Source organism: Electrona antarctica, assembly GCF_951216825.1.
Source record: "Electrona antarctica genome assembly, chromosome: 9".
Lineage (NCBI taxonomy): Eukaryota > Metazoa > Chordata > Actinopteri > Myctophiformes > Myctophidae > Electrona > Electrona antarctica.
In genome coordinates this window covers 18,991,992-19,005,477 of record NC_136790.1, presented here as the reverse complement: position 1 = coordinate 19,005,477, position 13,486 = coordinate 18,991,992, and the positions used below count along the sequence as shown (strand labels likewise).

The window sequence follows — 13,486 nt, the reverse complement described above, 5'->3', positions numbered from 1 at the left end:
CGACAACAACGATAATTATGATCTAGAATTTAGGCATTTAGCAGACGCTCTTAATCCAGATCGACTTAAGATCTTCACTCCTTCGGTAGGATCTAACTCAGCCGTTTAAGCAGGAAGAGTGCAACTGGTACTGTACAAAACACGTGCACACCGTGAAGTCATCAGTGTTAATATAACTAATGGAACCACATTGGATACACTCAGATTTCAATGAGACACAGAGGATCTTTAGAGTGTGGTATTATCTTAATGACCAAAGTCCTGAGGGGAAAAAATGATGCTGTACCTATCATATCTGCATGCGCACACACACACACACACACACACACACACACACACACACTTCTAGACAGCGCTGTGCAGTGGAACATAACACGCAGCTTCTGGCTTTTACTGTCACCCCAGGGACAGAGGGAGCTTATGAATGAATCATAATCTCGTACAGTATCTGAATCATATCCATGTGTTTCATACTGCACAGAATGCATTATATCTAAAGCTATATGAGTATTGATCATATAGTTTAACCAGAATGCTAAGTATAAGTCAATTTGTCCACACTAAAGGGCTAAGTGTTGGCATTTGCCAGGCCCTTTGAATGCAAATCTCAATCTCTCTGTCAGGTGGAAACCTCATGTGTCCAAAGCTGTTAGCTTTTAGGATTCAAATATTTTTTGCAAAAGTAGCAGAACTTCGCGATGATTTCAGCTTGTGGAATGTGGATCTGCTACTTTTGATGCTTTTTGTGTGACACTGTAAGACTAGACAAGTAGAGTGTTAATTTACAAAAGAAAGAAGAAAACAAAAGAAAAAACAAACACAAACACACAAACAAAAGTTAGAGAATATGGAGATACAAAGTTTCTGCCCGACAGTGACAAAATGATGGTGAGTTGACCAGAGCCTCTGTGCTCAGCAGGAGATTTAGAATTATCATATTTTTGAGTGGTGCAAACCACTCCAACAACTGGCTTTGTTAGTACCCGTGTGTGTGTGTTTGTGTACCTGTCCCTCAAAAGAATGAGCATGGTTACTATGGTCACTGACATTACGTCAGACCACAGCTGATCAGGCTATATAAGACCTTGCACCACTCAGTTCACACGGGTGTGATTTTTATATTCAGTACAGTATGCATGCATGATAATCTAAATTCAAAAGACCTGTTATCTATCTACAGTACCTACAGTATCTGCCTACAGTATATCTCTCCCTCCATTCCCTTTACTGCACTTTCTTGTTAAACCTATTTTATTTATTTATTTTTTACTCTCAATCTCTTTTCAACCTATTTTCCAAGATGAAATCAGCCTGATCCAAAGCCAGTTTCTTTTAGTTTTTCCTCCAGTGTATTGCTCTTATCAGACCGAATAGATCACGTCACGCTTCCAAGCCCATCGAGCCTGACTCACTTCACCGTGGTGTGACGGTGCAACGTGATGTGAGCTTGTGGATTCTGGTGCGCCACGCCACAAAGTTATAGATAAAGTATTAGAAGCCGTTCACGGTAGAATTAAAGTTGTTTACGCCTTTCGCAAGGCAATCTGTAGCTTGGGGCAGTGCTGGGGAATTTGACAAGAAACTGTTATTTCTCACTTGATGATTGTGTCTTCGCCTTTTTTTTTTATTCTCAAGCTTTCGATGTATCACAGTGATTTGGACGGACGGAGGGATGGACAGACAGAAAATAGGTTGAAAAGAGAATGATTTCAAAACTCGGGGAGAAAAAAGCTGAACAAGAAAGTCAGTGAAAGGAAGAGAGAGAGAGGGGGGAGATGTATTGTGGGAAAGTGTACAAACTACAAACAAAGGAACAAAGCGAGCCAAGCGGTGGGAGAGAGAGGGACAGAACGATATGGAGTTAAAGATAGAGATGAGATGCAGAGCTATACAGTACAGACGTGGCAGGGGGTTTACTTTGGATGAGATGAAACAAAGCCAACACAGTCGTATTTGTAATTTATTCTACTGTCAACCACCACCCTATTTTATACTTTATCGTTCGACAGTGTCACATGTGAAAATGGAAGAAAAGCGTATGCATTCAGAATACTTGGGGGTTTTGTGTCTGTGAATATGCACATGGTTACTATCATGTATGTTCCCAATGGCTCGCAAACCTTTTAGCCTGTTACCCAAAAGAGAAATTTGGTGAGAACAGCTTATCGTAGGCCTAAGTATGTACCCTAACTCCTTCTTTTCAAGTACTGTGTTGAAGATATTGCCTGCATGGGTTTAGCTCTGGGAGACCAAGGTCTAAACAACAGCGGTTCTGTGAACCTCCATGTGTCAGATGGAGCCGGGAGTAATACGCTTTTTTTGTAGACCATCCTCTTGTTCCTTATTAGAGTATCGGTACATAGAGTGCATCTTCAATATGCGTCACCCAAACATACGATGATCAAAGCCTCATTGAGTGGGTCTTATTTCTTGCTAAGGCTCATGGGATTTACATGAATTTTCCAATATCTTCCTTACTGAAAAAGTATTATTCATCTCTTGATGCATGGGGATATAGTGAATTGTAGAGGATATATATATTGTGGTGACTGGTACACACACCCAGGAGACAGAAGGACGTTTGCCTATTCCAAGGCTTTTAATCACAGAATTCAGTTAACAGAATAGTACTTTCAGATTCACTTGCATGGCATGTCACAGTAGGGAGTTACAACACAGATAGTTCAGTTCCTTTGTTCGCCCACTTGATGGTGCTGGCGGGGCGCCACTGGACCTCGTCTCGGGACTGCGATCAAAGGTGCGTGTATGACTTCACACAGGTTGGCATGACATTTACTCTCTCGGCAAGGAATGTGAATGAGTGAGTACAACTTAGGCCAGACACGCTCTCCGCAGAGCTGCCGGTTGCAAACGGGAACGCAGGTACGTGATCAAACAGTCTGTGCAGCTCTTGGCCTCGATATATAAGCACGGGAAGTATAGTGGATACTCAGCATTGGATGAGTGCGTCACTCCGCTTCCTCTGCTGTGTACTAAGGTATTTTACTCCGTTTCCATCCCGTGCATGTTTTAGTCTGTGCTGTACTAAGGGATTTACTCCGTTTCCATCCTCATGTGCTCCTCTTTCCTCTTCCTCTTCACCAGTCAGTTATGTGACTGTCCGTCAGATAGGCGCTCACTGAGTGCGCCGTAGAAGCCTATATTCGGACACAGGACAGGACACAATAAGTATAATATCTATTCACGTTTACACATAGAATGGGTAGTGAATCGTGGTGCTCGACTTACCGCCCAACTCGCCCGATAGCGTGCTGCTTCACCCCTGGAGACTGGATCTGTACTAAGGCAGAGAGAGCTGCCTTTTGTACTGTCCCGCCCTTCTGACAGAACGCAGGTGACGCGCATTCCAGCTGATCAAGAATGTGACGCGGGACGTACCTGCCCTCTAGGACCCGCCCTAGAGGTTGGTGCGCTCTTCTCTCTCTCTGCCTCTGCTGTCCTCCAGGGGTGCGCTTACCTGTTGGGCGGTGTTCTGCCATCGAGACACCACATATCCCCCCCCTTAAGCGCTTGGCTGGTGCGGGTCCCCCCCCCCCGTCCTCCTCGTACCGTCTAGACAGGGCGTCGGCGTGGGGGATGCTCCGCCCTGGCTTGTGTTCCACCTTGAACTTGTAAGCTTGTAGTTCAAGGAACCAGCGCGTTACGCGAGCGTTAGTGTCTTTGTTGGTGGACATCCATCTGAGGGGGGCGTGGTCGGTGAAGAGTGTGAAGGTCCTTCCCCAGAGATAGTATTTTAAGTGGTGCACTGCCCACTTCACAGCTAGACACTCTTTCTCTACGGTTGCGTAATTTTTCTCGTGGGGTAGGAGTTTACGGCTTATGAACGTGATCGGGTGCTCCTCGCCGTTAAAGTCTTGCGCAAGGACAGCCCCGAGCCCTGTCCCCGACGCGTCAGTGTGCAGGAGGAAGGGTTTTGTGAAGTCTGGAGCTTTTAAGACCGGCTCCGCACACAGGGCGGCTTTAAGCTGTTGGAACGCCTCCTCCGTCTCGGGCGTCCACTTCACAGTGTTAGGGAAATTTTTTCGTGTCAGCTCATGGAGTGGCCCTGCAATAGTAGAAAAGTTGTCAATAAACTTTTGGTAGTATGCCATCAAGCCCAGAAACGACTTCACCTGTTTCTTGTTGGTGGGGCGGGGCCAGTCACGTATCCTCTCCACTTTCTTGTGCTGTGGCTTAATATAGCCGCGACCGATGGTGTGGCCGAGATAGTCAGTCTCGGTTAGTCCAACCTGGCATTTTTTTGCATTTGCGGTGAGCGCCGCTTTGCGCAGGGCACCTAGGACTGCCTCCAGATGCTCGAGGTGTTGGCCCCAGGTCTCGCTGTGGATGATGATGTCATCCAAGTAGGCGGCGCTATACTCACGGTGGGGTCTCAGTACCCTGTCCATGAGCCGCTGAAAGGTGGCCGGGGCTCCGTGGACACCAAAGGGAAGCACGGTGTATTGAAATAATCCGTCCGGCGTGGAGAAAGCAGTTTTCGCTTTGGCGCGGTCTGTGAGTCTCACTTGCCAATATCCTTTGGTCAGATCCAGCGTTGAGACGAACCGGGCCGGCCCCAGCCGTTCCACCAACTCGTCGGACCGCGGCATGGGATATGTGTCGAAAAGGGAGACGTCATTCAGCTTCCTAAAGTCATTGCAGAACCGGAGCGAGCCGTCCGGTTTGGGCACGATGACGATTGGGCTAGACCACGGGCTATGGGATTCTTCGATCACTCCGAGCGTCAGCATTTTCTTGACCTCGTCTCTAATCGCCAGCCGGCGGGCCTCTGGTATGCGATACGGCCGCTGTCGAATCACCTTCCCCGGCTCGGTGATGATGTCGTGGCGGATCACATTCGTGCGGCCGGGGATCTCTGAGAAACGATCTCTATAGCGAGCCAGGAGCTCCTTCACATCCTGGATCTGGTTGGGGGACAAATCCCCCCCGATCGGTACCTCCTCCACATTCTGAGGGGAGACAATAGTTAGTAGAGCAGAGGGGGGGGGGGCTTCGGGCTGGTGCCACCGCTTTAAAAGATTCACATGGTAAATAACCTCATTCTTGCGGCGTCCGGGTCGGCAAACCTTGTAGTTGACCGGGCCAATCTTTTCCACAATTTCATATGGCCCCTGCCACTTGGCCAGGAATTTACATTCAACGGTGGGGATCAGAACCAGCACTTTGTCACCCACCTGGAATTCTCTTGGTGTGGCTCGTCGATTATAGACCCGGCTCTGCTCTTGTTGTGCCTTTTCCATGTGCTCACGGACGAGCGGCCATATCCTCCTGGCGCGCGCTTGCATCTGTTCCACATGATCTATTACGCTCCGATGTGGAGAAGGCTCGCTCTCCCAGGCCTCTCGAGCCAGGTCCAACAGGCCGCGCGGCTGCCGTCCATAGAGCAGCTCGAAGGGGGAGAAACCTGTAGATGCCTGGGGGACTTCACGGATAGCGAACATCACATAGGGAATCAAGCGGTCCCAATCCTTGCCATCAATATCAGGCAACTTTTTTAGCATCTTTTTGAGCGTCTGATTAAACCGCTCGACGAGCCCGTCAGTCTCAGGATGATACACGGAGGTTTTAATCCTTTTTATATTTAGCCACTTATACAGGAGCGTGATCACTTGCGCCATAAAACAAGTGCCCTGATCCGAAATTGCCGCATCTGGGATTCCCACTCGGCTGACTAACATGAGTAGCTCATGCGCCACTGCTTTGGCTGTTGCCGCGCGCAGGGGGATGGCCTCGGGGTATCGGGTGGCGTAATCTACAATTACGAGGATATATCTGTGTCCCCGATTAGTTTTGGGCAAGGGTCCCACCACATCCATGGCGATGCGTGAGAATGGAATGTCAATGATGGGCAGGGGGATGAGTGGGTTGCGTTGGAACGGGCGGGGCGCCACTAGCTGGCACTCTGGGCAGCTTCTACAAAAATCCTCTATCGCTTTTTTTGCTCCCGGCCAATAGAACCGTGCCATCACTCGCTCGTATGTTTTCTGGACTCCCAAGTGGGCTCCCAACTGGTGGGTGTGTGCCAGGAATAGGACGCGGCTCACATACTGCTTCGGCACAAGCAGCTGTTCTACAATCTCCCCGCCTCGATTTTTTGTTCCCCGGTATAACATTCCTCGTTTTACACAAAAATAAGGATAGTGTAGCTCACTCACCCCCTCCTCGAGCTGGCCATCGATCGCTGTCACTTGTCCGCGGGCGCCGCGGAGGTTCGAGTCCTCCCACTGTAGGGTGGCAAACTCGCCCCGGGTCGCCGCCTCTCGGGGCTCGGCGTCCGGGAACTCGGCGAAGGGGTCCGGGCTCTCCGAGGCCGGGGGTCCGCGCGTCGGCACATCTGGCTCCTCTGCGAGGCTGTCAGGCGGGCTTGAGCCAGAGGAGGGGGAAGGCGCTCGATCGTCCTCTCTGGCCGAGCCGCCGCTGGGGTTCTCTCTGCCGCGGCCGCGGAATGCCGGGTAGGCGGGCCGTGCTGCGGTGGTTTGGCGGCGGCGGCGGGGTCTGTGTGAGCGGCGGGGCCGCGCCGCTCGTTGGCCGGGTTTCCAGTAGCGCTCGAAGAGAGCGCAGTCATAGCCTAATAGGAGAGGCACCGGTAGGTCGGGGACGACGCCGGCGGCCACCATCGTGTCGCCGCGGGGCGTCTGTACCCGCACGTTGGCCGTGGGGTAGTGGCGTACGTCTCCATGGACACAGGTGACCGGGATGGTGACAGAGGAGAGCGCTCCCGCCAGGTCGGCGCGCACGAGCGTGACCGCGCTGCCTGAGTCCAGTATGGCCTGGGCGTCTGTGCCGTCGATTTTCACCGGTATAGAGAATTGTTGTCCTGGTTCGCTCTGGGTGTGCAGAGCGGTACGGGGGGCCTCTGACGTCACGCTCGCCATGGAAGCATCCCGGTCTCTCTCTGGGCAGGCCCAAGCGATATGGTCTATTTTTCCGCACACATAGCATTTGCGGGGTTTCTCTCCGCCTCGGGAGGAGCGCTCCGAGCCCCCGTCTCGGCGCTCGGTCTGCTGCTGCTGCTGCTGGCCTCGGTTCGAGCGCCGGTCACGGCTGGGACGTTCTTCGGTGGCCGGTTTGCTGGGGGTCTCCCCGCGGGGAGTCTTCATCAGGTCGCAGGTGACCTGCCAGTTGTCGATCAGATCAATCAGTCTATCAACGGAGCCGGGGCTCACTTGTGAGGCGTACCTCCGTGCTTCGGCCGGCAGCGCACGGATACACTTGTCGATGACCACTCTCTCCACGGGTGGCACGTCTCCTTCTCCGAGTAGCCAGCTGCCCGTGAGACGCATCAGCGAGGCGACCTGGCTCCGGGCGGGCTGGCTGGCGGCGAAGGACCAGTTGTGGAACTTTTGGGCACGCGCCGGCAGGCTGTTGCCCTGGCTGGCGAGTATGGCGGCTTTTAATCTCTGGTAGTCACGGGATTCGGCGATGGAGAGGTCGCTGCACACTTGTTGGGGCTCGCCGGTCAGGAATCCGGATAGTATGGTCCCCCAGTCCATGACCGGCCACCTCTCTCGGGCTGCGATCCGCTCAAACAGCTCGAGATAGGCCACGATATTGTCGTGGGGCGTCAGTTTGGAGAGGACATCCCCCGGCGGCCGAGACGCTGCATGGTCCCGTCTTAGGCTCCGTGCCATCTCTTGCACCGCTGCCTGTAGCTCGGCCTGATTCTGTATCAGCGCGGCGATGGCGTTATTCTGCTCCATCATGCTTGGGTTTTATTTAGCGTGGACCAGTCAATGCCCGCATTCTCCACCAATTGTGGTGACTGGTACACACACCCAGGAGACAGAAGGACGTTTGCCTATTCCAAGGCTTTTAATCACAGAATTCAGTTAACAGAATAGTACTTTCAGATTCACTTGCATGGCATGTCACAGTAGGGAGTTACAACACAGATAGTTCAGTTCCTTTGTTCGCCCACTTGATGGTGCTGGCGGGGCGCCACTGGACCTCGTCTCGGGACTGCGATCAAAGGTGCGTGTATGACTTCACACAGGTTGGCATGACATTTACTCTCTCGGCAAGGAATGTGAATGAGTGAGTACAACTTAGGCCAGACACGCTCTCCGCAGAGCTGCCGGTTGCAAACGGGAACGCAGGTACGTGATCAAACAGTCTGTGCAGCTCTTGGCCTCGATATATAAGCACGGGAAGTATAGTGGATACTCAGCATTGGATGAGTGCGTCACTCCGCTTCCTCTGCTGTGTACTAAGGTATTTTACTCCGTTTCCATCCCGTGCATGTTTTAGTCTGTGCTGTACTAAGGGATTTACTCCGTTTCCATCCTCATGTGCTCCTCTTTCCTCTTCCTCTTCACCAGTCAGTTATGTGACTGTCCGTCAGATAGGCGCTCACTGAGTGCGCCGTAGAAGCCTATATTCGGACACAGGACAGGACACAATAAGTATAATATCTATTCACGTTTACACATAGAATGGGTAGTGAATCGTGGTGCTCGACTTACCGCCCAACTCGCCCGATAGCGTGCTGCTTCACCCCTGGAGACTGGATCTGTACTAAGGCAGAGAGAGCTGCCTTTTGTACTGTCCCGCCCTTCTGACAGAACGCAGGTGACGCGCATTCCAGCTGATCAAGAATGTGACGCGGGACGTACCTGCCCTCTAGGACCCGCCCTAGAGGTTGGTGCGCTCTTCTCTCTCTCTGCCTCTGCTGTCCTCCAGGGGTGCGCTTACCTGTTGGGCGGTGTTCTGCCATCGAGACACCACAATATATATAATATATATATATATATATATATATATTAGTGGTGGGCATAGATACAAAAAATTAATCGCGATTAATCTCACTGCAATCCTGGAGTTAATCGCGATTAATCACGATTAAAATGCCTCATTTGAAGTCTGCCAAAGTCATTCAAAATATGTGTGCGCTACAATATCCAGAAGTAAGTCCTTGAGAATGCGTTTCTCAGGCCAGGTGGCCCATTAGACCATGAAGGTGCCCTAATTATGGATATTAACAATACAACTAGCCTATTCATATTTCATATTGTGAGTTTGTGGAACTGTTCACAGTGTTGCCAAGTCTAGTCATTATAAGCTACTTTGGACTTGTTTATCTGTAAAGTTTCTTTAAAATATTGGTGGTCTCCGAGATGAAAATGTTTGAGAACCACTGCTCTAAAACAACATTGGACAATGATGTTTGACAGTCAGCACTATAGTTGCTAATTATAAACTTATTTTCTGACTTTTTAGGATTTTCTGACTTGTTAACATTTTCATTGACCTGGTTGCTTGTTTCTCTCTCAGTCACGAAATGTGGCAACCGTCAAAAGCTAGTCCTAGAGTTTGTTTTGGTTGTGATGCATGGATGATGGCATCTGATGCTACCGCACAGACCACACAGACTACCGCGGAGGCTCGGACCCCCACGCAGACCATCGCGGACCCCCACGCAGACTATCGCGGACCCCCGCGCCGAACATTAATATATATATATACATACGAATAAATGGATGAAGTGGTTATAATGATTGTGATGCTGATGCTGTATTACAGGGCTACTCAACTTAAGATGTCTCAGGGGCCACTCAGCAAAATTCCATAAGTCCAATTATTATTTTGTAACAGACTACACGACTAGTCTAAAAATGAAGGAAACAGACAACAGACTAGAAAAAGTGCCCTTCTGGGCACAGGTCTCCACCAGGAGGATAGGACTGTGTGAGATGTTTGGCAAAATGTTTAGGATTAATATAAACATGTTTTTGAGGCATTTTGTTCCAAAAATGTGTTTTGCAAAAATCAACCTGTTGGTGGCGCTATAACAGGCCAATGTGAAAAGGGTGGGATATATTCCTCAGCCTAGTAAGAAAATGTGTGAAAGATTTCACGTAAATTGCATGCTGCGTTCATGATTTGAGGCTTTTGTTCAAAACGGGGCAATCTTGCAAACTGTGAAAGCTAATTATAGCCAATTAGGATGGAATATGAAATATCGGACAGATCCGACTTGAGCACATGACCATAGAGATAGTGTGTAACGATTTGTGAGATTTTTGGACAGAATCTGGAGGAGTAATATCAAAAAATGTGTTTTACAAAAGTCGGCCTCCTGGTGGCGCTATAAAAGGCAGATGCGGAAAATGCAGGTCAACGGTTTGTCCTTGGCCTCTAGGGAGTGTGCATGCAACGTTTCACGCAGATCGGTGCAGTTTTAGGTAAAACATGTGAAAAGCTGCCTCATGGTGGCGCTATAACAGGCCGTTCTGGAAAATGTGGGGCAGAGGTTCATCGTTGGCATCCAGGGAGTGTGTGTGCAAAGTGTGGCATCGACCGGGTTAACGGTGCCGGAGATTAGCTGGTAACGGACGGACGGAAGGACACACACACGGACACACGGACGGACACACACACACACACACACGGACGGAGTGCAAAACATACTCTCTCCCCATGCCTTCGGCCTGGTGGAGACAATAAGAGCAGAAAGCCACATTTCCATCTATAAGGCCAAACCTCAATGAACAAAATCATTGTGATTAATGATGAAGTTACAAAATGACATCAGACCATATCACGTTCTCTTGGAACAATACAATACCTACAATCTTGTTCAAAACAATGAGAATAATTACTGGTAATTATATCTTTATTGGTATGACCATGGGGGGCCGCATGTGGCCCGCGGGCCGCGGGTTGAGTAGCACTGCTATATTAAATACATTTGCTGGGGACCCCCGGGGGGGTCCTTGATTGTCTTTGAGAACCACAGCTCCATGCAGACAGCTTATGGGCCTCTATCATGCCACACACATGCTGTTTCCCCCTGCTGTCAATCGGAGCCATCACATCAAGTAGTGTTCAACATCACCGCAGCTCAAGACTGTAATCCCATTAAGCTCAAGGACATTTTAATCATACTCCAAGATCAGTTCATACATATTCCTGAGTAGCTGTAGATCAGAGAGATCATCACTCTCTCTGATTAATTCGTGAAGCTTGTATCTGCCTTAGCACTATATTACTATATTATAGCCTATCGTCAAATCTAATTTATCCAAAACTGTTACTTTTCAGGATTCAAATTCAAAAGCATCAAAACGTGTCGCTACACTAGTAGCAGATCTACAAGCTCAAAATGTGGCGCGAAGCGACGCGTTTTGAGCTGGTCGATCTGCTACATTTGAATTTGAATCCTGAAAAGTTTTTGGACATAATGCCAGTCTTTGGACATAACGAGGTTTCCACCCGACAGAGACGATAACAAAAATGTTCTATGAGAATTGAGACAGTGAGAGCAGTTGCAGCGTCCTCTGTGCACTGATGCTTATGGTGCGTTCTCTGCATGTCATCCCATCCCCTCCGACCTCCCTATACATGTTCATCGTAATGTGCTCTGGTCCCGTGCCAAATATGATTAATGAAGAGACGTACAAGCCTGTATGTCATCATTCAACTACTGTCTGTATTGTAGAGGTGGTCAACAGATAATCAACGTGGGTGTAATAAATCATTGGCAGCCTTGTTCATAGACAAGCTTGTAAATCAGCTATTTTTGGCTATTGTTCCCCTCGGAATAGTCTGGTATGCTAGGGTTCAAATGGTTAATGTAAAAGAAAATGAAAGAAAACAGGTTCCTATCACACAAAGATTTAGCAGCCCCTCTGTAGTAACTCTGAGGACCCCCTACAGGTCCCCGGACCCCCCATTGAAGAGCCTTATGTAATGTATTTAATACTAGATGCACAGTCAGCATTTCAGTTATGTTAAGCTAACTGTCATGGTAGTTTGACATACTGTATAATTTGTCCAGGTTTCATATCAATTTCACCCGACTTGCCCAGTGAGAACCCATTATAAGTCAACCTTGCAGGATACAGTTCCACAGTCCACACGTGACCCACACTGTCTGCATGCACACAATACATACAGTTATACAAGCATATAGTACAGATAACGCAACTTAAAGAGCAATACAACTCCATATGTTCAAGCTCCAAAAATCTAGATTGCTTGAATCTAGAAAGCGTTTTTGACAAGAGTATCATATCCTTTAAATTGCTTGTGAAAACCTCATATGATCAGAAAAACATTCTTGTAAAGCACCCGTCCAAATAACATCCCCTTTCTTTTCCTATCCACCTGTTTGTGTGCATAACTTCCTCTTGCTGTTGAGCTGTGACCAGTGTTTTAGTAGTCTCACGTTACCAGACTGTTGCCTCTGCGACGCTTCACCATACAGTCTGGGCCAACGGAAAAGGTCTCATGAGTATGCGATAAAGCGGAAGTGGAGCCTCCTCGCCACTTCCGTTTCGTCTTTACAGTCGCGCACATTTATCCTAATATAAATAGAAAACATTTAAGCATATATAGCTTGTTGCTTAGCAGGAAAGGAAATAAATATATTTTCGTGAACGTTAATGGCAGCTTCCGTTACTCAGCTCATGGGGGCTATAGTCCCAGACTCTATATAGCATTCGGAGATTGTGGAATAGTTGTCTGGTAACGCAAGAGAAACAATTAAACGGCCAGGTCTATGAAAACAAGCCCAAATGTTTTACCACTTTACATCGGCTATTTGAAAATATGACCTACAAGCTTACAGCGAAATCTGTTATTTTCAAAAATGTTGAGAATAAATTTAAATATTTTGAATATTTTAGAAACATTTGAACGACACAAATCTTGTCCCTGGCACAAAATATGTTCAGATGGATGTCCGTGGACAATTACCGGTAGGCTATATTAATCTGGGGTTCCTTGATGTGAAGAAATGTGGGAACCACTGGTTTAAAGTTGCTTATTTGGGCTTGGTTCTAATGTTGTTTCAACTTTAAACAACATTAGGAAGCAAGCCCAAATAAGCAACTACTGTACACTTTAGAAAAAAGCCCAAATAAACAGCAACTACCAATATAAGTGACTTTACAGAAAAACAAGCCAAAGGTCGCTTATAATAAGCAGACATGGCAACACTGGCTGTGACAACTGAATAGGAAGTGTGGAGGAAGTGAAGGACACACACAAGGAGCCCCTTAAGCTCCTTGGGAAACAGGTGGATATAAAGTCCAATCCCCCTGTTATTATGTTGAATTTTCTGTAGGCCTGTATCAGTTTTAGCAGTTGCTAATTTTCTATTTTTCATCCTTTTAAATTGTGTTTTGTTTTCACGCACGCACGCACGTACGCACGCACACACGCACACACACACACAGGACAAATACATGAATACATAGACAAGCTCACTCACTTGAATGAAGGGAAACAGGAGGCCCACAGCGAAGTTGGACAGCCAGTTCACAGTGCCAGCGATCATGAAGGCGGCAGGCCGGTAAGACTGCTCAAAGAGTTCACCCGTCAGGACAAAAGGGATCCCACCTGAGAGGTGGCAGACAGCAGAGAGGCAGCTTGTCATCAAGCACTGTGAGCGCGCACAGAATAAAGGAGACCTTCTTTTAAGCAGTGGATCTAAAAGTGGGGTTCAGCTAAGGCATTGTTTCCC

General features: G+C 48.4%; 1 protein-coding gene across 2 annotated transcripts in view; it reads right to left on the bottom strand.

Annotated features, from left to right (window-relative positions):
* Nucleotides 1-13,486, bottom strand: part of slc2a9l2 (solute carrier family 2 member 9, like 2) — a 249,194-nt gene that overhangs the window by 23,556 nt on the left and 212,152 nt on the right. For both annotated transcript variants that reach the window (XM_079511357.1, XM_079511356.1), the window contains exon 12: nt 13,235-13,362. In XM_079511357.1, the coding sequence (XP_079367483.1) occupies nt 13,235-13,362 (128 nt within the window). The remainder of the gene's footprint in view (nt 1-13,234; nt 13,363-13,486) is intronic.